At 34.4% G+C, this 27,410-nt stretch overlaps 1 protein-coding gene across 1 annotated transcript in view; it reads left to right on the plus strand.

Annotated features, from left to right (window-relative positions):
* Positions 1-27,410, plus strand: part of CPS1 (carbamoyl-phosphate synthase 1) — a 120,929-nt gene that overhangs the window by 42,810 nt on the left and 50,709 nt on the right. The window contains exons 14-21 of the mRNA XM_004601328.3: positions 1,547-1,736; positions 2,890-3,047; positions 5,485-5,613; positions 7,582-7,726; positions 9,377-9,587; positions 10,929-11,127; positions 14,926-15,102; positions 19,774-19,892. Coding sequence (XP_004601385.2) covers positions 1,547-1,736; positions 2,890-3,047; positions 5,485-5,613; positions 7,582-7,726; positions 9,377-9,587; positions 10,929-11,127; positions 14,926-15,102; positions 19,774-19,892 — 1,328 coding nt within the window. The remainder of the gene's footprint in view (positions 1-1,546; positions 1,737-2,889; positions 3,048-5,484; positions 5,614-7,581; positions 7,727-9,376; positions 9,588-10,928; positions 11,128-14,925; positions 15,103-19,773; positions 19,893-27,410) is intronic.

A 27,410-nucleotide genomic window follows, 5' to 3' on the forward strand; every position in this document is an offset into this window, starting at 1 on the left:
CTTTAATTGCATGGCAAACAGGAAAACACAAACATCTTTTGTTTTTGGTAGTCTGGGAGAGAAATGAATAGTGAAATAAATACTCTCTACTTAATCATCTCCCCCATCATGTGTTTTAGTGTTCAAAAGTTTAATTAGGGAAGTAACACTAAAGTATACTCAACATTTTGGTTGGAAAATACAGCTATATTTAAGACTGTTGGCACTTTCTCTATTAGAGTACAATATTTTATAACACAATGATGTGTTCTCATTTTCTACTCAATTAATTAATTTAATAAATTAAATGTATTTGCTTATTTGTACCTATCAACTCAGTATTTTGCTAATAATACACATTTAAAAAAAATCCCAGAAACTTAAGAAGTAGTAGTCTTTGAATAAAGAGCATAGAGCTTGAGTCATTAGATTTATAATAGTCTTAATTTTCCACTTATCAGTTATATGATCTTTACCAAGACATTTCAATTTATTGACCTTCAGTGTCCTCATCTGTAAGGTGATCAAGATTTTTCATAGTCTTCACATAAAAATGAAATAAATTGATAAAAAGCTATACAGGTTTCAGGTATGATTTGAGTTTAAAGTGGCATGCAATATATTTAATTTTATATTATGAACATCCCTCAAAAATATATGTAGGGCTTTCCAGAATGTTATTTATACTTTAATCTCAACACATTGATTTCTTTTAGGTGTTAAAACTTGACTAGCTAATAGGTAAAATAATAAGAACTACCAAATTATAGTCCATATAATTATTTTGCTAATTTCCACCCTCCACCTTATTTAAAAAGACGTTTGCAGCCCGTGCAGAAAATTCTTTTGGAAGTCTCTTCAGATGTCAGGCATGGATAGGACTATGAATCTCTTTATACACACACATTTTTGTTATTTTTGCCATATGGTTATTTTCTTATTGCATAATATGTACAAACAGTTGTACAATGTTTCTTGTGAAAGCACTATAGCAGCCATGAAATCTGAAGAAAAGAAAGAAAACAGCAGAAGGTTCTCAGTGTTTTCAGCAAGAAGGAACTCATTATCTTGCTTTTTAAGCATCTACTTATTGTTGTTCTCTGACAAATATTAGTGAGGAAGCAGCTTTGCTATTACTGCCTCTAGTTCTACTTTGTATTTTACTCATTTGAAAACAATGGGAATATTTTATTCTTTTAAGGTTGATTGAGTTGTAAAATTTATAATATTTGCGACTATTTTATTCTTCGAAGGTTGGCGGAGCTGTAAAATTGATACTATTTGTGCACACATGCATAATCAAGTTCTCAGCTTTGCTTGTTACCTTCAGTGGCGAGACATACAGAGCGGGCCTCCTGAGGCAACCTGTCCTTTCTAGATAGTTTTATTTTCAGAAAACCCCATCCTTCGTTTTACCCAACATTCATTTCGGTTTGACAACCACTTACTGCTAGTCCTGTTACCGATCTCTAGAGCCTTCAGAATAGCCCTTACGTTGTGCTCCCCACTAACATCATGCCTGTGAAAATTGGGCGATATGCTCAAAACCTGGATCCTTTCCTTTCAGGAAGAAAATGTCAAAACTGTCCTGATGAACCCGAACATTGCATCAGTGCAGACCAACGAGGTGGGCTTAAAGCAAGCAGATGCCGTCTATTTTCTCCCCATCACGCCTCAGTTTGTCACAGAAGTCATCAAGGCAGAACGACCAGATGGGCTAATTCTCGGTATGGGTGGCCAGACAGCTCTGAACTGTGGTGAGTTCTTTTAAGTTTAATTGCAGAGCGCTGGCCCATGCAGTCATATATAATTTTTGTTCTTGTGGTTTGAACCCATCTAACAATTTTGCTCTTAGTGTTCATCAAAGCTTACCTTTAATGTATGAGAAAGCAGTGAGCAGACAGACACCTGCAAATGTCATATAATGAATATTACTAGCTTATTTCAGAAAACAGCAGAGTTCAAAATCATTCTTTAATGTTTCAGGGTGACCAGGTCAGATTTGAGGGTTTCTATACTCTGTCTCAGAACAACTCTTTTCTCTGTGATCAGTGATTCTCGGAAAATTATTTTGGAATTCTATTAATTGCATATTATTGAATAGATGGGTGATATATGAATTATATAGGTACATAGTTAAATTCTGTAGATGTGAGCTTCATGTTTGATACTTTCAATGAGGCCACCTGTTTGTGTGTGTATGTATATATGTATGTGCATGTATGTTTGGTTTATTATTTTACCTTGATTTTTAAAATTATGAGGTGTAAAAGAGAACATTAAATGTTCTTATGTGTCATACCTATAGTGTCTGAATTTTGTCTATATTTTTGTGACAATATCAACAAATCTCTCTGCCATCCCTTTCATGACTCTTCTAATTTCAATGCTCTGTTCTACTTAAGATTCTTCAGACTTTTGGTACTATATTGTGAACAAGACTCTAGATAGTTGGGTCAGGCAACTGGTAATATATTTTACATATCAAATAGAAACTACTTAGCCAAGAGTAGATCAAAGGTTAGTAGAAACACAAATTGATGATTTAAAACCCCAAATTACTGGGGTTATCTAAGTAATACTCTCTAGATAGGAATGGATTTTATTAGGAAAAAGAAAAATATGGAAATTTTAAGACTCATTAATAGTCTTATAATTCTTACTACATTCATTTTTGTGGAAAAATTTAAATTGAAGAAAATGGTAAGAGAAGTAAAGAATAACTAATTTTTTGTTAAAATGGGAATTTTTATTACAATTTTTTAACACTGAAAATAATTCTACTGTGAACATTGGTAACTCTGGGAGGTGAACTTATAACTAAAACCCAAAAAGTTGTATTCAAGTATTTGTAAAAATGAAATAAGAGTTTGGTATTGAAAAAATGTATTGTAATCGGTTCTTTCCTAGGAGTGGAATTATTCAAGAGAGGTGTGCTCAAGGAATATGGTGTGAAAGTTTTGGGGACTTCAGTTGAATCCATTATGGCCACGGAAGACAGACAACTGTTCTCAGACAAACTCAATGAGATTAATGAAAAGATTGCTCCTAGCTTTGCAGTGGAAACAGTAAGGAATCTTTTTTTTTTTTCTTGTTGAAAGAAAGTCATTGCTAGTTATCTAGGGAGAATGTTTTATCATTCTAAATAAGTTAAAATGATTATATTTGCATATATTTTCTTCCAAATACATCAATACTATAGGTGCATTTGTAATTGGTTCATTTGATACTAAATGTTAGAGATAAATATATTTTATTTATGAAAAAATATGAAGACACGAGTCCACAGATGAAGTGGTTCATCAGTGGTTGAAGTGGCATGAAATTGCAAATGTTTCCACCAGTTTTCAAAGCCAAAGTAATTTTTACCTTTTTCCTGGAATTATAACACTTCTTATATGTAAAAAGCCTGTGAATGGGAAGCAGTTGGTTTTAAAATTTCTTGTTTGAATGGAGTAAATGTTAAAGATAAATTATCTTAAAAATAAGCCATTGGCAAAAAAGTACAATCGAAACAACATCTGCACATGTATGTTCATCGCAGCACTGTTTACAATAGCCAGAATCTGGAAAAACCCCGAATGCCCCAGAACGGATGACTGGTTGAGGAAACTTTGGTACATCTATACAATGGAATACTATGCAGCTGTTAGAAAAAAGGAGGTCAAGAATTTTGTAGTTAAGTGGATGGGCATGAAAAGTTTCATGCTGAGTGAAATGAGTCAGAAAGAGAGAGACAGACATAGAAAGATTGCACTCATCTATGGTATATAGAATAACAGAGTGGGAGACTATCACCTAAGAACTGTAGAAATAAGTACCAGGAGGTTGACTCCATGGCTTCGAGGCTGGCCTCACGTTCCGGGGAAAGGTCAACTCAGAGAAGCGATCACCAACTACATTGTAGTCGAAGGCCATGTGGGGGAAGGGAGTTGCGGGCTGAATGAGGGCTAGAGACTGAGCACAGCGGCCACTCAACACCTTTATTGCAAACCACAACAGCTAATTAGAGAGAGAGAACAGAAGAGAATGCCTTGCCACAGTGGCAGGGTGGGGTGGGGGGGAGATGGGATTGGGGAGGGTGGGAGGGACGCTGGGTTTACGGGTGGTGGAGAATGGGCACTGGTGAAGGGATGGGTTCCCGAACTTTGTATGAGGGAAGTATAAGCACAAAAGTGTATAAATCTGTAACTGTACCCTCACGGTGATTCTCTAATTAAAAATAAATAAAATTAAAAAAAAAATAAGCCATTGGGTTGGGACCGGAGCTATAGTATAGCAGGTGGGGTGTTTGCCTTGCATGTGACTGACCTAAGTTCAATTCCTGACACCCCATAAGATCCCTCGTGCCTGCCAGGAGTGACACATGAGCACAGAGCCAGGAGTAAACCTTGAACACGACTGGCTGTGTCCCCCATATCACCCCACCTGCTCAAATAAGCTTTTAAAGCTATTGTGTTGATTGAGCAAGATTTGTAACTGAAAGATCTATGCTTCAGTTGTTTAAAGAGCATAGATTACTTTGCATTCTATTAATCATTTTTATTGTATTTTTATGCCTATTGGTAGGATATGGCCAGGCACCAGGAAAAAGTCTTCTTGCATTTATTTTTGCTCCTGAGATAATTACTGATTACTGGCATATATTTAGTGGGGTGGAGGCACTTAAGGCAGTTTTTGATGTAACTTTTCAATTATAGAAATAAGCAGGTCCTTTGGGATAAGGAACCTATTGCTCAGTCAACTGAAAATGGACTATGTGTGTTTTAGAAAAGAGTACTATCAATGCTATCATGGTAGTACGTACCATGCTACACTGATGTCAATCAGGAATCATCCCAGGATAGCTCTGCTGAACATTTGGAAAGCTCCTGCCATACATTTATTCTTTTATTGCCAGATTTAATTATGTCGTTGCTTCCTCAGGATGAGAGACAGGCATATGGGAAAGGTGTAATTACATTCCCATTGGTGGTGTAATAATATTCCATGACAGAAAATTATAGCCACCATATGTTGTAATTCTGTACATTTTTAAAAAAAGAAATCCCAAGCTTCCGGGACTACTCTGTAACTGAACTTGGAAAATGAAAACCCTCTTTCTATTCTATATAGTATTCCTAATGGCTAGCTCTAGTAGGAAGTTGGCTTTGCAGTAAAAACCTATTAGATTAAAAGGTAAAGACTTAAGCGGAATTAAAAAATAAAAAAATATCTCAGCATAACACCAAATTTCAAATTGATAATTATTTCTGCTTTGGCCATAGATTTTTGTAATATGGGAAAGTAAAATTTGCCACCAGAAGTCTTCATAATGTACTTTCCCAAATCAAGAGATTTTTACCTAAACATGTAAAGACGTTTGCTTTCCAGAAGGTACGGAGGGAAGACTAGAACTTTTTCACGTTCATTCTCTCCAAATAGACAGATTGCCAGATTCTCTTGGTTGTGTCTCTTCTACAAGAATATCAGCTTCTAAAACTTTGCCATTGTTCTGGTTGACAGATTGAGGATGCTTTGAAGGCTGCAGACACCATTGGCTACCCAGTGATGATCCGTTCTGCTTATGCCCTCGGTGGACTGGGTTCAGGCATTTGCCCAAATAAGGAGACCTTAGTGGACATGAGCACAAAAGTATGTATTTTCACAACCCGGCTCCTGAGCAACCAAGAAAGTTTTGTAATTGAAATTGACATAGACTTTCCATTACAGAAAGTTATGTAGCTGACAAATGCCCTTTTCTCTTTATTTTGAATCACTGCCATGTTCTCTGAAAGTGTTTTTACAAAAGATATCACCTTTGAACGGAAAATGCAGTGCAATTATTTACACTGGACCACAAAGTTAACCCAGGCAGCCCTTGGCAAATTGATGGTCACTCTAACGAAAAGCCCATCTTTAGTATATATTGTCTATGATTTTAATAATATGAAGAACTCAGTTCATCTTTCTCTGCTTTAGAGGTTGCTCCAAAATGCCCATAATGCTAATATACATTTTAATATTATTTAAATGGAGTATACACTTCTATTTTTCTATTATCGTAGATGTAATAAGACATACTTTTGTGTAAGTCGGACAAAGTACACTGAGCTGCTTAGTTTTATTTTCAATTTTAGGTGTAAAACATACATAATACATAAGTTGCTCAGTGTCAGAAGTTACTGAACTCTGTTAACTAACATATGCATATATAAAAGAACTTGTGTTTGAATGTTGCTACCTTATGCCCAAATACTTTACCACATTGCTTAATGTTTTTTTCTTTACCATTAAAGAGAAAATCTTATGAAAATTGATAGTCCAAAGTATAAATTAAAAATTCACTTAAAAATAAATTCATGAATGCAGTTTTGCTCAGACTTTACTCTCATAGAAGAGGAGAATGCATATAGGTCCCTAAATTAGGCTCTGTATTAAATATATAATGTAAAAAAAAACCAGAAAACAAATGACGATTATCTCAGTGTCCTCGGGCTTAAATATTCAGTCCACTTCATTAGAATGCAGAAGCCCTTCTGAATCCATACTCTTTGTTTCTCAAATTTCTTCCTTTAGCAGGCAATCCTAATGACAAATTAATCATGATTAAATTGTGGCTTCAGAATTTCCTAGCCATTTTTTCATCATCAGCTGCTGGGGGACAAATGTGTTACATTTTCAGTTGTACAAGCCAGAGCCTGTTTTGTTGACTGAGGTTAAAAAAATAGTGTGGAGACATATCATGGAAAAACTTATTTCAAGTTATTATTTCACCCTACATCCTGGAATTAAAAAAATTCAAACTATTTTTTCTGAATTTTTTTCATTTTATCACTGTTGAAATTAAATACATATAAGACAAAGGAATATTTCTGCCTCGGATTTTTAGCCACCAAATATACTAAGGTCACAGAGAGCTGCTTTTGTATTTTTTGGGTTCAGTATGCTGCCCACACCGGTGGGTACTTGGTAAATATGAAATGATAATTATACTAACTCATATCTGTTTAATCAGGCATACATGATATATGACTCAGAATATTTAAGCACTTAGGCAGTGATTAACTATAATAATAGTAGCATATGATTCTTCTAATTCCCCAGTTTCTTGTGACATCTTGGCTAACTGTTTACAGCCATAATCATCTCCTTTCTTTTCCTCATCAACATCAACTGACTTTTATTGTGTGTGTCAACGTGCAAAGCACCCTCAGCTATTTTAGAGAAAGCCAGAGTCTTTAGACTTATTTTTCCATATTTATTCGCACTTATCACATTTTCGGGTTTCACAGAAGCCTAACTGCTGAAATAATTTCATTTCCCTTTGCTTGATTGCTCAATTATTTTCTCTTTTCCCTAAATTAGTTTGATTTAATGTCATATCAGCACTTTGACTGGCAAGCCTCAATAATGTAAATCAAGTATATTCACTGCAGGATGCTATTCCTACCCCCTCACTGATTTTCTGACATGATGTGCCTTCTGGAGCAGAGGGCTGGATTGTGACTGGGCTTGAAATTTCATTGCTGACCTGAATTTAGGTCATGGCATTTCCCCAGATGTCCATAGTTTAAATCCATGCCTGTTCTCCCTCTAACATCTTTGTTAACTAATTTCTAGGCCTTTGCAATGACCAACCAGGTCCTGGTGGAAAAATCAGTGACAGGGTGGAAAGAAATTGAATACGAAGTGGTCCGAGATGCTGATGACAATTGTGTCACTGTTTGTAACATGGAAAATGTTGATGCCATGGGTGTTCACACAGGTAGGCAAAGAAATATTTCAGCTGTTATAATAATGCCTCACAAATCACTTTTTCAGATCCGTGGTTGCCTTTATTAAGCTATTTACAAATTGAAAATATCAAATGTAACTTATCTTCACAGAACCTTGTGAAGTAAAGCAGGTATTATTATCCTGATTTCACTTAGGAGAGGATCAAATATAAGTAATAGTGTGAAGGTAACATCTTAGAAGGCTTGATGTTGAGAAGTAAGGAGTAATAAAGTTAAGAGGCTTAAGGCAGATAGGTGTTTTGGTCACAAAGTTTATGAGGAAATAGGCATACGATAGAAATAGGTTTCTCTAGGAGGGAAACTAGTCAGATAATAAGGCACAGAGATGAGACATCTTATTTCTAATTTTCAGAAATGTTGAGTTTTATATGTGGATAGAATTCTCAAGAAGGAAGTTAAGGGGCTGGCGAGATATTATAGATGGTAGGATACATGCCCGGACACCCCATATGGTCCCCTGAGCAATTCCTGAGTGCAGAGCCAAGAGTAACCTCTGAGTATCTTTGGGTGTTGCACCCCCTGCCCCCAAAGAAGATAGTTAAAAATGCAGAGCTGGATTTCAATAAGGGGAAATAGAACTAAAACAGTAAAACAAAGTTATTATATGTCACTGATATAAAGAAATCAGTTGAAGCTGGAAGCATAGGCCTGAAATATTGATACTTCATTGTATTCTTCATCATATAAAGTTTATAAAAACAAAGGTATAGGGATGGAAAATATTAGGATTAAGGATCTCAAGGAGTGAAACTTGGGAAAGATTTAGATTCATTAGATGGGGAAAGAAGAATAATTTATGTTAAATATAAATTAGAAAATTGATATAAGAAAGCTAGAATAGTGGAGTACTAAGTAAACTTTTTCAGGAACACATTTTGTATTAGAACATAAGTTTTGGTTGTATCAAATGCTATGAAAGGTCAAGAATGAAGATTTAACTTGACGTTCTTGGGGATCCAAGCAGAAAGTTTTATTGTAAAGTTGGTTATTGATCTATATTGAAAGGAATTATATGGCAATGGGTGGCAGGGAGAACTGGTAAATTTTCAAGCAGTGTAGTCATGTAAGGATGAGGAAGAAAGTACTTATATTTTCTGATAACACTGGGGGAAGGAAACTAGCCAGTGAAATAAAAATTTGTTTGTGGGTAGGATGGATAGTGACTAGATACCAGAAAGATTGAAATATAAGTGGTTAGACAGAGAGATGAGAGAATGGGAAAGGATGAGTGTCAGACAACAGAAAAAACAGTCTGGGTAAAGAAGAATAACTACATGGAAGAGAATATTTGAGAGACATGATTCCAAAGAGAAACTTAAGGAAATAGAAAACTTTACTGCCAATCCAGCAATAAAGATAACTAAATTCTTGAGGTTTAGATCAGGTTGGGGAAAGTTAGAGTGGTTCTGCATGTTGTATACCAGAGTAATGCATGCAGAACAAGAACCAGAGGGAATATTACCAGAAGTATTATTAATGAATATATTACCTGAAGAGAACTTGTTTTCTCAAGAGCCTGCAGACTGTTCTTTGTCTAGTATCACATGAATAGATGGTTTTGTTGCTTTAGTGGTTATTCAGAAATTCTGTCAAATAACTGGTGCTTCTTTGATTTGCAGGTGATTCAGTTGTCGTCGCTCCTGCCCAGACACTCTCCAATGCAGAGTTTCAGATGTTGAGACGGACTTCGGTCAATGTTGTTCGCCATTTGGGCATCGTGGGTGAATGCAACATTCAATTTGCTCTTCATCCGACCAACATGGACTACTGCATCATTGAAGTGAATGCCAGACTGTCCAGAAGTTCTGCCCTGGCCTCAAAAGCCACTGGGTAAGACTAGGATGATAGGCCATAGATATGCAGATACTTGTAGACAGAAGTGGACATTTGACATCTCCTGGTACATTGTGCAGCATTTACAAACTACTATCTCTATTCATTTTCTGAATGCTAGTTTCAAGTCCTTTAGGACCCTAAGGACCTGTTTATTAATGAAATTGCTGCCAGATTGCAGCAAATAGTATCGCTAGCTGGCTTTGTTTGCTGGCTAATCATAAACTAATCAAAATCTGGATGGTCAAAATAGGCAACAAAAAATCTGCTGCTTAATTGCACTTTGCAGATGTTGTTAAAAAATATAAACTAATGCTGAATTTAGTCCTCCATCAGCCTCTTCAGTGTATAGTTAAATGGCACACAAATAATAGATTCATTTATTTCAAGAATTTTATATTCTGTATTTTTATTTTAACTAAACTCTGAGACTAAAAATATAGGAATTATCACAGGTGAATATTGCTTCCATTCAAATAAAGTTGCTGTTCATATAATGTTTGATAACAAGCACAATTGACAAGTGATTCATTAATTCTTTTTTGTGTTAATGTGTTTAAGACAGTAATAAGTTAATATCTTAAATAAACAGTTTTGCCTCTATAGATTTTTCATGTAGCTTCACCCTGAAGAATAGAATGGCAGAAAATTTTAAGCAAGAGTCAGGAGACCTGTTTTCCTGAATCTTCAACTGACTATGTGAATTTGATTACTTGTCTTTATATTTGTTTTTTTGTGTGTTAGATAAGAGGGTTATGGTAAAGGACTCATCTACAATTCTATAGTCCTTTTAGTCCTTTGAAATTTTCACAAATGCAATGACCAGAAATACCATTCCTGAAGAGACAGGTTATTAGTGTGCAAATTTAATTGGGTAGAAAATAATTTGGAGAAGAGTAAGGAAAAATCAAACCTGACAAATATACATCATCTGACCATTACATATGTCATAGTACCTTCTAACTCGTGTCTTCCCATGAGCATACATGTATATTTTTTTCAAAAGAGTAATTTTCATTATTATCTTAGTAGAAGTTACACATAGTTGAAAAATTTATCAAGAAGGCTGATGGTTTTAGACTGAAAGATAAAGAATGGGAGTTGTAACCCTGCAGGTCAGATAAAGAAAATGAGTTATTTTGGGTTTGTGACTGTATTTTATTATTTCACATTATTTTATAAGTGAATGCTAAGTCATTAACCAGAAGGGAGCATCAGGTATGTTTTATACTCTGACGGTAGATTAGAACTAAAATTTCTAAGATATTCGAAGTTATGTTTAATTAAAAACAAACTTATCCCCAAAATAAATAAATAAATTTATCTTCTCCTTTTTAGCTACCCATTAGCGTTCATTGCTGCAAAGATTGCCCTGGGAATTCCACTGCCAGAAATCAAAAACGTTGTATCAGGGAAGACATCTGCCTGCTTTGAACCAAGCTTGGACTACATGGTCACCAAAATTCCTCGTTGGGATCTTGATCGCTTTCATGGAACATCCACTCGAATTGGTAGCTCCATGAAAAGTGTAGGAGAGGTGAGTCCTTGATTTCTTCCTTCATGCCAATTATTTTGTTTCATCTTCAATATTATTGAAAGTTTTAAGTTTTTAAGTTGCTGAAGTCTTGACCAAAGGACATATATTATATAGTAATTGCATTTCTACCCTAGTGCCTTAATATTTCCCTATTGACTTCTATAATAAGGTATTTGGTATATGGCATCTTAATGAATTCCAAGGGTTTCCATTCAAAAAGAGAGGTAATCTAATTGAGTAAATGGTATGTGCATATCCATGCAAGCATGTATGCTTATAATACATATCTCTCCATCCAAACAGCCATTTGCATGTCACGTATCTTTCCATCTAAGTTAAGGTGTAATGTGTTTTATAGTCAATCCAAGAAAATAAAGTTATATGGAAGGACACTTGATATATCAAAAATACAATTTATCTGGGATTAAGAATTCAATTTTAGGATTACAGAGATAGCTCAGTGGGTTGTGCACATGCAAACATCCTGTGGTCCCAGGTTTAATCCCTGACATCAACTGGTCTGAGCTCTGCAGAGAGTGACCCCCCCAAGCAGTGAGCTTGGAATTATCCCTTGAGTACTGCCAAGTGCCTTGACCCTCCACAATTAAACTTTATCCATTCACTTTGTGATTTTGTCCTTCCTCTCTCATTTTCCAAGCCTATTAAAGGGAAATGAATGGATGAAAGGATCATTCATGCATGGCTGTTACAGCTCTAAAATTCTAAATTGAGAAGACACAGTACAATATTAAGCCACCTTTCAGGATACTGATGTGCTCTAACCTTTTAACTTTAGATTTTTCACAATGTTCTATTTTACACTATTAAAACTAAATTTAGCTTTTAACTGTCCCTCTTCAAAGAGGCAGTACTCCCCTGTTTCAGAGGAAACAAAGGAATGAAACTTCTTCCAGCTTCTAAACTTTACTTTCATGCCTACCCTGTCAACCAACTTACTTCTTTTTGAATGCAGGAGGCTTGACATAGTGGAGAGTGTATGAGGCTGAACTAAATGAACTTGGGCTTTATTCTTGGTTTGCATTTAAAACCACTTGCTATATGTATAGAATATATAGTTCTCTATCTGAAAAATGGAGATGATAATATCTCTCTTTCATGGTTCTTAGAAAGTTTAGGATTAATACATATAAAATCAGGGATTATAGTTAAGATAAATAAAATATTAAAATAAACTATAAAATGCAAATGATACTCCAATAAGCTCCCTAGTTATTATTGTTATGTTAATGGTAAACTTTTTATTGCAAACAATATGCAGAAATGCCTTGCATATACCAGACCTGGGTTTGAGCCCAAGAATACATGTGATTCCTGAGTCTTATCAGGAATGATTCCTTAGCACAGATCCAGGAGTAAGCTAAGTATGGCCCCTAAACCTAACACCTATATCCCCAGAAATGTCTCTATATCCTATCCTCTTACTTTATCTTTTCTCTTATGGTCAGTGTAGGAGCTATTGGTCTAGGTAGGCCTATGTTTTGAAGACATTGTTCTATGCTGGCTATCGTCTGCTAAACAAAATAGCTGAAAATAGGTTAACATTTCCAAATTTTCACCTTAACTCAGATTAATTCATTTAGAAAACCATACTATTAATCACAGGAAATGCATGTTTTATTGAGCTAGAAAAAATGACAATAAATATATTTCTCTTATCAATAATATTTATAGATGAAAATGTCATTATTATGATCTTCATTTAAAAGTTATGGGAAATAAAGAATAATTTTATTCTCTAAAAATTAAAGTATCTGAATATATATGAGCCCCAACCTGAAATTTTTTATTAGAATTATTTTAAAACTTATTTTTCAATATCTCTTGTCAAATGCTGTGCAATATTTTGTTGGTAGTACTTCAGAAAAACTATCAGTTTGTTTGCATTTCTTAGGAAACGTCACTTTTTTTTTTTTTTTTTTTTTTTTTTGCTTTTTGGGTCACACCCAGCGATGCTCAGGGGTTACTCCTGGCTCTGCACTCAGGAATTACTCCTGGCGGTGCTTGGGGGACCATATGGGATGCCGGGGATCGAACCCAGGTCGGCCGCATGCAAGGCAAACGCCCTACCCGCTGTGCTATCACTCCGGCCCCAAGGAAACGTCACTTTTTATAATGTGTAAATTTTTAGGTCAAAATATGAATTAATTTCATAATGTTTTCTTTTAGTGCTTAGTATTTGAGATATTTTTGTTGTCAGTATTTCACACCTTACATGTAGTTAAACTCAAGTTGATAAACATTTCTCAAGTTCTTACTACAGTAAGACATTGAGAAGATAAAACAGTAAATAAAATGAAGATAATTGTGTTACATTCTTTTAAATTAATAAGATCAGTATATAAGGAAACAACCGTAAAATATGAATTAAACTGCAATAAGAATTAAAGTACATTGCTTATATTCAGGTTTCATGAGAACGTATAGAATAGGATCAGGATAGACAATTAAAGCAGATCTAATAAAAATGGTAAATGTTTTAGTCAGTAAATATGAAGTTCAATAATAGAAAATATAAAAAGGCATATATTTTGAAAAAAGTTTATATCTACTAATATTTTTTAAATTTATTACATATATTCTGTGTGCGTTTAGGTAGTATACCTAAAAATAAAAATTTATGGTATGCTACAAATAGAACTAATTTATGATAAAGTTTTAAATTTTAACATATTTTCTTAATTTTATAATGCCATAAACTATCTTATTTCTGGCAGGACTCCTATACATAGGATTTCTATAAACACACTGTCTAACTCTTCAAATACCATTCTGCCTTGCAAATTGAATACCTAAATTGGACTAACATTTTGTGTATCCCTGCTCTTTGGGATCTTGCTTTATTTCTAATTAGATTTGAAGCAGTGTGAAAAGGTTATCTGTTTGGCTTTAGTGATCTTTGAATATGTATCTTGTCACGGAGTTGACACAAAGATTTGCTACACTGACGTTAATGGGAATTTGGTCTATTTGAGGAATCACGGAAGTTTACTGAAGGCAGTGTTATGACTGTTATTATTTTAAATTGGGGGACAAAATGCATACCAATCTAATATTCCATAAAAAATATCAAAGACAGTGTTTATCCACTGAAAATAACTGGGTAGTCTTCAAGGTCAATCTAAGTCTAGTTCTGGCTTGTAACTTATCCAAACTAAAGCACCACATGGTTTTTTAAACTGATTAGTGTAAAATCAGGGGTAAAGATTGTGGGAAGATTGCCGGATGTGTCATGGGAAATTTACTTTCCACCTGCATACAAAATTGAAATCTGTTGTCTTTGTTATGATTCTCAAGGTTCTGTTAACATTAATGCTCAGCTATAAGGAAAGAATGTCAATCTATTGATATCCATTTAGAAATAGTTCTGCTTTTGTGGTAATGTTTGCCCAGATTATCTTCACTTGCTTTCTGTTCCAAAGGACACTTGCACAAAAGCCAGTTTTGGGAAAGGTCCATGTGCTCTGGAGTCCTTAGTTTCATTCTTCCTATGGTCCAAGCAGAATAGTTGATTTTCACGTCAGTCTCAGCTAATAGAGATAGTTCCCTAAATGGTGAAAGACTTAGTGTTAAACATTAAAACTCTGGAGAAAATAAAAACCTGAAGAAAGATAACACCTAAAATGTATAAAGCAAATTTTTTTACTTGTATAATTTTTATTTTAAAAAATCTTGTATATTTGTTACCTGCTTCTCAGTATATTATTCCATTTCTTGTTCTGTTATAAGTTAAAAAACATAGAAACTCATTAAACATGAACTTCTAAATGTGTTTTGCAGGTCATGGCTATTGGCAGAACCTTTGAGGAAAGTTTCCAGAAGGCTCTACGGATGTGCCACCCATCTATTGATGGTTTCACTTCTCGTCTGCCAATGAACAAGGATTGGGCATCCAACCTGGATCTCAAAAAAGAGCTGTCTGACCCATCTAGCACTCGCATCTATGCTCTAGCCAAGGTAAAATGTGTTAACAGGCCAAAGACAATTTTCCCCCTTTTCAGAATGCAGTCAACTTGGATTTTAAAACAAAATCACAAAGAGTTCCTGTATTCAAAAATTCTAGCTCTCTCTGATAATTAAACTAGGGATGCCTATGGATTTTATATTAACTTTTGATTCATAAAAAGTTACTCATTTAAATGTAACTGTAAATCTTAAGAATACATTGCAGTTGTAAACAATCATTTACCTAAAGCATTCCTCCTTTTTAGTAAGTGGAGTGTCAATACTTTTATAACTTGATCATACGGCTTGCCCCTTCCTAACACTCTCATTGCACTTCCCTGAAAATGTGTAAAATTTTTAGAAAGGAGATGCATAATATGGAATCACATAATATGTGCTGCCTAAGACCCTAGAATAATTTATTTGCTTCTTTTTGTGCTGGGACATTAGACTATCAAGAACTTCCATAATTATACACTTTCCTGTGTAAATATTTTATTGGTTTTGTTTTTGAACAACTCTCCCTTCCCATGAATTACACACTTCTACCATTTAATGTAAATTAAATACCATATTAATCTCCTATCATGTTTACTATACTTAGAGCTCTGAAGATTCAGCTCATGTGATTTTATAAAAGGTGACTTGGACAGCTGAGATCTGCCTGTTCAGAAATCCCTGAGTGACGATTTGACATTTAAGGAAGCCTAACTATTAATCCTAGCAGTATCCAATCACTCTGAACTTACAAAGCCCCACTGAACATTTTATGTGTGTGTATGTGTGTTGAGAGTTGATGAAAATATGAATTTTATCTTTTTAATTTGCCTTTGTAGAAATAGCAAAAGGCATGCGTGACTGAACTCACAAACTCTTCTGTGTATATATCCTACAGAGATGGGAAATGGAAGAGGGAGTTTTTCTCTAAGTATACTTTCTTCTCACCTGTATGGTTTCTAAACCATAATATGTACCATATTTAATCTCTATAGAAATTCTTGGCGATACTGAATGATCAACATTGAGAAAGATACATTTCAATGAATCTTTCTCAATGTTGAATTTCAAGATAATAGTGGGCTATCATAGTGGGAGGGTAATAGTGATAAAAGACTAGAAAACCATTTCACCTTTGCTGTTGCACCTATTTGAGTCTTCTGTTTGTGAAAGAAGTCCACCATATTCATGTATGTGCACGCAGACTTTTAGTTTCTTGACAAAAGACAGTAGAAGGTTTGTCCCTTAAGTCTAGTAAGATTTTGTCATTGTGAAGCAGATGAAAGCTTAATTGTTAAGTTACCAGCTTAACTCTGAAGCTCAGGCAAATTTGCTAATCTACTCTAATAGAACAAATGATGAGAATATAGGAAGAATTCTGAATATTGGGAGATTCGTACCATATATGAGAAAGAAGTAAGACTGAGCTATAAATTATTGTCTGCCGTAGTGCTGGGAGAACTGATTGCTGTTTTTTAGAGGTCTTCATTACTGTTCCTTTCCACTGCAACTGGGAACTTGGTGATTTTGATAGAGTATGAGGACTGTGGAGAGCTGAAGGGGAAAGAATGAAGGGACCATGTAAATCTTCCCTTGCTTTCATGATTCTTACAAAAGGGCAAGTTGCTTTGAAGTCTGATTTTTTTGTAGCAGTCTTATTTTAGGATTTTTATGTCTTTTCATCTAGGGAGACTGAGGGATATATTCTGATTTTGGATGGTGGTCCTTAGAATAACTCAGACTTGGTTGGATCATTTTGAGCTTAATTACAGCCCTATAAGCATGACAAAGATGCAGCCCATGTAGCCCTTAAGCTTGCTGGATCTTTCCTTCTTTTTAAACTGTGGATGCGATGATAGCTGTCCTTTAACCAAAATGACTCAACTCTGTGTCTCCTTTCCATCTTGGGGTGATTATTGAGTGAATGCTTTCTTGGACCAATCAAAATGTCGCTAACTTAAGTTTCCATCCCCTTTATAGTGTTGATAGTCAATGGTTAATTATACTTTAATCAGTTGAAAAGTTAGACAAAGTTCTTCGAACTTGGTTATAATTACAGAGAAAATTAAGCAAAAAATCATAAATGACCTTATGAAATGAAAATGGCTTAGAGTATTCCCATGAAATGTCATCTTATTTTACTCAAACATAATTATTTACAGGCTATCTAGATCTCAACATCTCAACACTTATAATCACAGTCATTCTGATGCTAGAACTAAAAGTTTTCATAAAATTGAGCTCCCTGAGTTATAACAAAAGGAACTAGTTACATATAGTTCTTAGTAGAATATAAAATATAATGTGCTATTCCACAATGTGTTGCTCTGGAATACTGATTATTATTTTTCATTGGGTGTTATAATATATGTTAATTATCTAAAATAATTGAAAAATAAGAGCAGACATTTTTTGATTATGAAGGTTTTGTTTTTGAGAATTTATTTCTTCCTTCATTTACCTTTTCTGTTCAGCTTAATGACCCATAGTTGTAATTTTACTTTTGAAAAATTGCTCAAATAAGCTTGAAAGAGGTTGAACTGCCTATCCAAACAGAATTATGACTACATTGTTTTGAACTATACTAGAATATACTATGATTTTGTAAAAATGCCTGTCTTAGACAAAATTCAGGAGAGCTTTTTTTGCTTGAAGTATTTTCTGTGAAAATAATCTTGAGATTAATATCAGACAGATTTTTTTTTTTTTTTAGATAATGAAATGATTTTATTATGAATCTTTAAATATAAAACCAACTTGATCTTGTCTATAAATTATATTTTATGATTTATCCTAGAGAAAATGAAAAATACAGAATTTTGCAATTAGCTGTCTTTCACAAAATATCATGTATTCAGATTTATATAACATTTTTTTTTTTTAAATTTATTTATTTTTAATTAGAGAATCACCGTGAGGGTACAGTTACAGATTTATACACTTTTGTGCTTATATTTCCCTCATACAAAGTTCGGGAACCCATCCCTTCACCAGTGCCCATTTTCCACCACCCGTAAACCCAGTGTCCCTCCCACCCTCCCCAATCCCATCTCCCCCCCACCCCACCCTGCCACTGTGGCAAGGCATTCCCTTCTGTTTTCTCTCTCTAATTAGCTGTTGTGGTTTGCAATAAAGGTGTTGAGTGGCCGCTGTGCTCAGTCTCTAGCCCTCATTCAGCCCGCAACTCTCTTCCCCCACATGGCCTTCGACTACAATGTAGTTGGTGATCGCTTCTCTGAGTTGACCTTTCCCCGGAACGTGAGGCCAGCCTCGAAGCCATGGAGTCAACCTCCTGGTACTTATTTCTACAGTTCTTGGGTGTTAGTCTCCCACTCTGTTATTCTATATACCATAGATGAGTGCAATCTTTCTATGTCTGTCTCTCTCTATCTGACTCATTTCACTCAGCATGAAACTTTTCATGCCCATCCACTTAACTACAAAATTCTTGACCTCCTTTTTTCTAACAGCTGCATAGTATTCCATTGTATAGATGTACCAAAGTTTCCTCAACCAGTCATCCGTTCTGGGGCATTCGGGTTTTTTCCAGATTCTGGCTATTGTAAACAGTGCTGCGATGAACATACATGTGCAGATGTTGTTTCGATTGTACTTTTTTGCCTCTCTGGGATATATTCCCAGCAGTGGTATTGCTGGGTCAAATGGGAATTCAATATCTAATTTTTTGAGAGTCGTCCAAATTGTTTTCCAGAAGGGCTGAACCAGTCGGCATTCCCACCAGCAGTGAAGAAGGGTCCCTTTCTCCCCACATCCTCTCCAACAGCGGTTGCTTTTGTTCTTTTGGATGTGTGCTAGTCTCTGTGGTGTGAGGTGGTATCTCATGGTTGTTTTGATCAAATATCAGACAGATTTGATCCATAAATTCTTACTAGTTTGATAAAATTTGGAATGAGGTAGTTAAAAAAATGCTATCTGCTAAAGTATAGTAATTTAAAGTGTAAGTTATAGTGCAAGATCATTATTTTTATTCTAAATATTGTTGCCAATCTGATTTAACTATAGTTTTTAAAAAATGCTATCTGCTAAAGTATAGTAATTTAAAGTGCAAGTTAAAGTGCAAGATCATTATTTTTATTCTAAATATTGTTGCCAATCTGATTTAACTATAGTTTTAAAAGATATTATTTATTTACTTTATTTATTTGGGGGCCTCTTTAGCAGGGCTGGTGGGGAAAGGCTCGGGGAGGGGTCTCAGATCTGAAGTTAGGGCCATCAGAACCACACCTGGCCATTTCCTGGAGCATTGCTGGGGATGCAACTTCAGATCTCACACTTGCATGATATGTGTTCCATGATATGTAACCCTTTGAGCTATCTGCCAGGCCTCAGAGACTCTTTATCTTGTAGCCATGCACCAAAGTTTGAATCTATATAGCAGCAGTCTTACAAGAGAAGGAAGCAGAGAGTGTTAGAATGCATTATTTGAGCATCATCCCAGTTAATTTAGTGAACCTCCTCCCTCTACTATTTATAGATAGAGTTGGCAGCCTCTTTTGGTTACTGGGAGAGGTATCAATAATTTGATATAATTTCCTATTTCATATCTCCATCTCTAACCTCAGGTTCTCTAAATACCTTGGAGAGAGATGACTCTTATGTTTCCAATCAAAGAAGTAGTTCACAATTTTTTTGCCAATGAAAGTATTTTTCTTTTCTTTCTGGCAGGCCTTGGAAGAAAATATGCCCATTGATGAGATTGCAAAGCTCTCGTCCATTGACAAGTGGTTTTTGTACAAGATGCGTGACATTATAAACATGGAAAAGACACTGAAAGGACTCAACAGGTAAGGCAGTATTGCTCTGACTTATTCTAGATAGTCACTGTATGATTTTTAAATATTCTCTTATCTTTTGCATTTGGCTAAGCTACTGCCTCAATTATGTAAACAATGCTAAGAACTGAAAACAGTAGCCATAGCACAATTTCACTCCTCAGCAGTTTTCTACATGCTTATATTTTGAAAAATATCTTGTGAATATCTTGAATGACCTAGTCCTCCCAATCCGTGACATCAAAAACGTTGATGATTTTGTTAAAAATTTTGACAAATAAAATGGAGTATATGCTGGTAAATGTTTATATAACTTGAGAGCCTGGCAAGCTACCAAGAGTATCCTGCCCGCATGGCAGAGCCTGGCAAGCTACCCATGGCGTATTTGATATGCCAAAGACAGTAACAAGTCTTACAATGGAGATGTTACGTTACTTGTGCCCCCTCGAGCAAATTGATAAACAATGGGACGACAGTGCTACAGATTAGCAAACATTAATAAGTCTAAAAATTTATTAATAAATGAATAGTATTCTTATTTTTTATAAATGTAAAGTTCTGAAATCTAATTCTTGATTTTAACCTATAGATTATTGATAAGAAAATGTACTCTTCTTACATTCGTCTGATATTTTAGACATTGAAATTTCCAATTCAGCATTTAAAAATAAACTACACCCAAGTTTCTGCTAGTAAACACTCTACTTCTTATAATATAGATTTTAATTGCCTTGGCATATTTTGCTTTATGTTTGGAATAGTCTGATGTTAGTAATTTAAAATCTTCTTTTATTTTTCTTGGGAAGATCATTTGTCAGGTGTCATTTCAGATGTATAAAAGCATAAATAAGTTTTAAACATGTATCTTTCATAAGAGGAATATTTATTCCCAATTAAGAATGTAGTATAAATTATCTCTATCTTCTATCATTTAAAAGAGCTCTGAAATATAATATTATTAGGCAAAATTTTCACATAGAAACCTAGCCAAAGGAAGATTATTTTTCTGGAATAAATTAATCTCAAATTGGTCTCCTCATTACAACAATGAGGTTCTTTTCTAGATATTCAATGCTTGCCATGACAAATGCTTAGTTTTGAAATTGGGGATTCCTTTCTAGCAAAATGGCATTGACTATAGTTGCTTACAAGCTACTATTTGTGGTGACCACATAAAATGAACAGCAGATAGCAAATGAGTTCAGGATTGAATCTATACATTCATCTTGGAATTTTGCTGACTTGAGTTGTCTCTTTTTGATTTATGATGCCAGCAGAACTTCCATGTTGAATTATAGTCTGTTGCATGTACTGTTTTCAGCTTTTGACAATTGATTTCAGATGCCAATGAAACTGCTCCAATTAAACCACTTGAGGGTGCTAGAAACTTGCAATACTCCAGTTACAGCAGTGGAAGAGATGTGGGGTGAACAATAGTAGATGCTATTGTGATTTGAATTTTCACTTGATATACATTTGATTTGGGGGAAAATTTGAGGTTTTAGTTGAATAGTAATTTTGTTATGACCAAAAGACCATTGAAAAATAAGTATATCAACAACAAAAATAGTCCTTTGGAAGATTAGAATGACTCACTACTTAATAAGATAATCTTTAATATTATTCTGACATCTACATTCTAATCAATTATTTGCTGATATTTTCATAATGTTGGATTCATAGCCTGGCATAAGTACATTTATAAACAAATACTTTGTATTGTTTATAATATGAATTTTAAAACAATATTAATTACATATCTTAAGCATTTTAATACAAAAATATATACCTATATCCTCTTTTTAATTTCAAGAGTTTAACAGATGAGCCATGGTATTATATTATAATACCTGAACTCATTATGAGGATACTTTGCTTTAAAGTCATTTCTTTTTGGAGCGTTAGAGATGCATACATAGGAAATTGATAATGGTTGTGTAAAATAAATAAGAATAGATGGCCACTGAAGCTACTTTCCACAGTATTCTGTAGCCTATCGAGATCTGAATTTGAAAGGATATTTCAGTTGATGCAATGTAAGTGTGTAGGTCTTGAGATTTTTTTTGCCTGATTTTGATTATTTTCACCATTAGTCTTCGTTACAGTGTGTTCTACTTTTCTTTAACCTCTAAATATCCAGAAAGGTTTAGTTACCAGATCACTTAATCATTATATACTACTCCACTAGTCAGAGAATCTCAACTAACAGTTGCCACTATGTGGCAATGCTGTGTGTTGATAGATTGAAGAAAGGTAAGAAAGATGAGTTGTTCTTTTTCTCTTTGCATTTGTGCATATTTCACCTTGTTTCAAGACTGCAGGTGCTCCAGGGTTGGATATTGTGGCTGTGGATATAAGCCTAGAGGGTAGCTATTTATTTGGTATGATTCTGAGGATCAAAATTCTTTGCGTCTGTACCTCTGATAACTATGTGCCCTAGACCTTGTGTACTTTTACAAGTGCCTGGGAAATTAAGCGATGGGGACTTCAGTTGGGAGAAGAGGAGAAATTTAACAAGAGAACTGTGGACAGAGAATACTGGATTTACTTGATTTCCTCCTGGTACATTTGAAGGAGTACAGCCAATGAAGTCAGATAGACTAGTACGTACCCTTACCCAAGTGTGAATGAAAATTCACACTTCACAGTTGTTACTAATGGAAAAAAAACTTTTTAAACACAATAGACACATTGACTAGTAGATGATGAAAATATTAATCAAATTGATGGTAATTCTGTCATTTATATTTGCATCTAATTACAAGAAATATACTTTATAATTTTTGACTTTTAAATTATATGTGTAGTTCATATATATACATATATGAATTTGTGTTGGAGTGGGAGAAATAAAACAATGATTGTAACAAGGTCATCATTATGGAAATAGCTGTTGAATTTCCCAGTTCTGTGAAAATAAAAAAGGGAAATTATAATATGGATTTTTTTCCCCCTGAAAGGGGGAAACACATCCCCTGAACGTGTTATGCTGAGGATGGTGGAGGAAATCCTAGACCTCTATAGGGTGCTAAGACAAGATAGGCAGATGTTAAAATATTTGTTTCAGCACTTCACCTTTGAATGGTTGCTTTCATAGGACTGGGTTTGCTGTATTCTGTCTGTGAATATAAAATGGCAGTCCTCAAAAGACTTCCCGAACAGTATCTGTTTTTACTAACTTAAGTGCAAACCTTTGTTTGGGGTGTTTCAGCAAACATTTTTTTCCCATCCTTTTCTTGCATTTCTCTCCTTCTCTTAAACTTTTGCTGCTCAAGGGTGTGTTAAGGAAGTTGGCTGTTTTAGGTGGTTCCTTGAATTTCTAGGGTAATGTAGGTATTAATGAAGCTGGAGTGATAACACATTTTTGAGTGGATTTCTTTATGTTTTGAAAAGTTCTCTTTACTCAGTGTCAGGTAAGTTGTGCAGGACTCCAGTGCCTCTTAGGCATATACATTGAAATTTAGATGCTTGATAAGCTTCAAACTTTAACTTGACTTTACCCTATCACTCTGCAAAGACTTGCAAAGGTCCACTTAGGACAGTTAGTAGAACTGCAACTTTCACACCGATTTTATCTATTGACCTTCATTATTGAGCAAATCAGATTTGAAAATGTGCATTTTCCCTATCTACTCCTACTGACACAACACAGTCTGTTATCATCCCATGTAGAATTTTCATCAATATGTAGCTGCATAAAAATATGTATTTTAATTCATTAAAAATGTAAAAAATATTTTTTTTTGCTCCAGAAAAATATTGGCATACATAATTTTGGCTATGTAAATAAATCTAGCCTATAGGACAAAGTGTCATAAACCAAATGGAGATATCTTCTTTAATTAGAATCTTCTGCTATAGCTGATTTTATAAAGTACTGAAAGAGTGGATTTCAAACAGTCAATACAGAGAATTGAATAAAATCATTGGATACAATACAACCAAATGCATTCTAAATATAAGATAATTTATGTCTATATATCAGGCACTATGCTAGGCACAGTATTTTCTTTAATTCTATCATGTCCTAAGTTACTTGTTATCTTGATTTTATATATTGTAAACTGAATAATTGAGATGTTAGGAACTTCCATGATATCACATGCTAACAACAGAACTGAGATCAAGCCTGAGCAAGACTCCAGAGTCTAGTATTTTTGATATATAATCTAAGGAGAAATTGGATTATACCTGATGCCCATTTTCCCTATAGTAACACCATTCAGTGCCTAATAAAGACATGAAAGTCCCTTTACCCTTGAAACCAGCACTTTTAGCAAATGTTTTTAACTATACTAGTTAATGTGCATTAGTTAATGCACAAAACCATATTTAGATGTCTACTGTTGAAACCTTTCACTATAAGTAAGGAATTTTAACCAGAATAAGGCTTACTTGTAAGCAGAAACTATTTTGCATATTACACACCAACCATTTTTATTTATATCAAGTTGGACTGCAATTTTTGGTGAAAAGATAATAATGAATATTTTAAAATACATCTTGAACAGGCAAGAAAAAATGTGAAAGCTGATTGATAGCTTCGAACAAATGCTTGTTTTCTGTCTATAACTCTTAAATTAATTTGGTTTCTTTAACAATTTTTAACTGGTATATACAGTTCAGCAATTTTATTATACTTGCTTAAATTGTATAATTTTGCTCTCTTACTAGTTAAAATAAGTTGAATTGAATTTTGTATCCTTCTTAAAGACGACAACTAGCCTCTGCTCTTGCTCTACCATGCTAAATAACCAAATGGAAGGTTTCTGCCATTTAGATGATTACTTGTTTTTTTGCGTTTCATTCAACTGTGGCAATTTTCCTGGAATGGGTCATTTTGTTCTGCTTTGTTCCCCCCCCCACTCCCAGTACGGCTATTTATGTTACCAACAACATAATTGTGGATGATGTATAAAAGGAATTTGTTTTCACCCATGTTAGAGATTCAGTTGTAGGAGATATAACCTTCGTGATACAGTTTTAACCACCTACATATAAAAATATAAGCATAGAAAACTAAGCTTGGTATCTTATATTAATTGTTGGTGTAAATGTAGCTTACTATGGATTAATGTATACATTATTGAGAAATTGCTTGTTTGCTATTTGGATAGGCTTCATATGACTTTTAAAACTTTTAATTCAGTGATCAAGTTCTCTTCCCTTTTATCTCAATGCTAGAATGTAGTGAACAAGAGCAAGCTGCACATATGAAGGGTCCAATTTTTATCTGAACATCACTATGTTCAGTGTGATAAACTAGGCCCATTGGTGAGTACTGAAAAATCACAGGCGTGCCTATTGCGAAGGAAAACAATCTAGGGCAAGCCTGGGAAGTTCCACTTGGGCATTCAAGTGCTAAATTGAGCTCAGTAAAGTTGGCCATTTCCCTGCAGCCACAAACTTCTGGAAGATGTAATAATGCAGGTGTCACCTTAGCTGGAACACTCCCTTTGAATGTCCTTTCCTACACAGCTCAGTTTCTATTGACTTTTTATTTAACTTGCTCACAAGGCATGACAAAACCAGACAAGAACAGTTTGTGCTTGTATTTGATTGAAGTTTTCTGGAAAGGGGGGAAGCATCGCCCAACAGTTGTTAAAACAGAGATGGAAAGAGAAGGGTCCAATACTTTATTTTCTGATGATAATGTATTCATAGCAAACAATTTTAAAATGTACTAAACCAGAAGTAATCTGGGAAAGACCCTTTTCTGTTTTTATAATATAAAGCATATTATTACAAATCATACTTTCAGTGATATTTATGTCGGAGATACCATTTTCCCCCAGGCTGTGGACGTTCACACATATAACACACATTTATTATTCTGAATGTAAAACGGACAATATTTAAGATGGTTGGACACTTTAGGGAAATGAACACATTGATTTCGTTTGGGAAAGTGTTATGTCCTTTGACATCATAAAGAATTATACTGTGTTTTTCTTAGCTTCATTTTAGTTTAAAAAGTCATCTAATTTTACGAGGAAGCTCTAAAGCTAGACAAATATATAACATACCATGTATGAAGTAGTGAAATCTAAGGAAATGCAATTTTAACCATTATAACATATTACCTTTTTAAGACCTTACCTTACTTAAAACCATAAATTTTAGGTATCATATCTTAAACTGTGTATCTAATAAACTTTTACAAGGATACTAATATTTGTGACTTACTTCAAAAAGTTTTTCACCAGAAGAGTTATATTATTATGACAAGTTCTATGTCCCTGTAAACTAATTCCCCCGAATTTTATTTTTAAATTTGTCTTATTCCATGTCATGATAGGAAATTTTAGGTGATATCATGGATATTATATCCTGTATTAATTTTACACTATAATTCATTGGATTAGATATAGCTCAAAATTTTGAATCAAACATTTAATGTCTATAGAATCCTTATTAAACTTATTAAAGAGTTTTTTATATTTTTGCTTTTTGGGTCATACCGGGTAATGCACAGGAATTACTTCTGGCTCTGCACTCAGGAATTACTCCTGGCAATGCTCAGGGGACCTTATGGGATGCTGTGAATCGAACCCGGGTTGGCCACGTGCAAGTCAAATGCCCTACCCCCTGTGCTATTGCTCCAGCCCCAAACTTATTAAAGAGTGTTTTCATAGCTTTAAAAATAATTATGCATTTTTAATGTATGACAGAATATTTCATACTAACATGGGCAAGATAAATGTTTTGCCCAAAAATATTTTACAGAGTGATAACTAGATTATTAATAAAATGAATATGAGCATATATTTAAATATGTTCATTTATATGTATTTAATTGGTCTATTAGCTTCAGTAGATTTAAAATAACATGTGTCCTGAGAATAAATAGAATAAATGTCCTATAAATAGTCAAATAATAGAAAATTATCCCCATCATTATGCGTTACATATTTATCTGAATGCATTTGTATTTACTACGAGCTATTATAGATGAAATGGTATTTAATATCTGTTCAGGTATTATATTCCTACCGGGCGCAATTCAAGAATACTGAAACTAGTGTCTTTAACTTCACTGGGTTTGGAATCTATATTCAATGGTTAAACAGTCACACACAAACATGTATATAAAGACAGAATACTTCTAGTGACTTAATAAGAAATATACAAAAGTCATGAAAATTTAATGGAAATAAAGCAGAAGTCCTAAGCATTTGCATATCTTGCCTTTTGTAAGTTTAAATTTAAGAGTTCCAAGAAGGCATGAATCTCTGTCTTATATTTTATAGAACAATATGGCAGAACATGTGAGTATACACTCAAGATTTTGAAAGTTATACATAGGATGAGACTTAGCTTGGCTGCTCTCATTTTAAGTTTCTGTCCTATTTTCACTGTCACTGTCATCCCTTTGCTCATTGATTTGCTCGAGCGAGCACCAGTAATGTCTCCATTGTGAGACTTCTTGTTACTGTTATTGGTATATTGAATGCATCACGGGTAGCTTGCCAGGCTCTGCCATTGGGGCGAGATACTCTCAGTAGCTTGCTGGGCTTGCCAAGAGGGGTG

Source organism: Sorex araneus, chromosome X (genome assembly GCF_027595985.1).
Source record: "Sorex araneus isolate mSorAra2 chromosome X, mSorAra2.pri, whole genome shotgun sequence".
Lineage (NCBI taxonomy): Eukaryota > Metazoa > Chordata > Mammalia > Eulipotyphla > Soricidae > Sorex > Sorex araneus.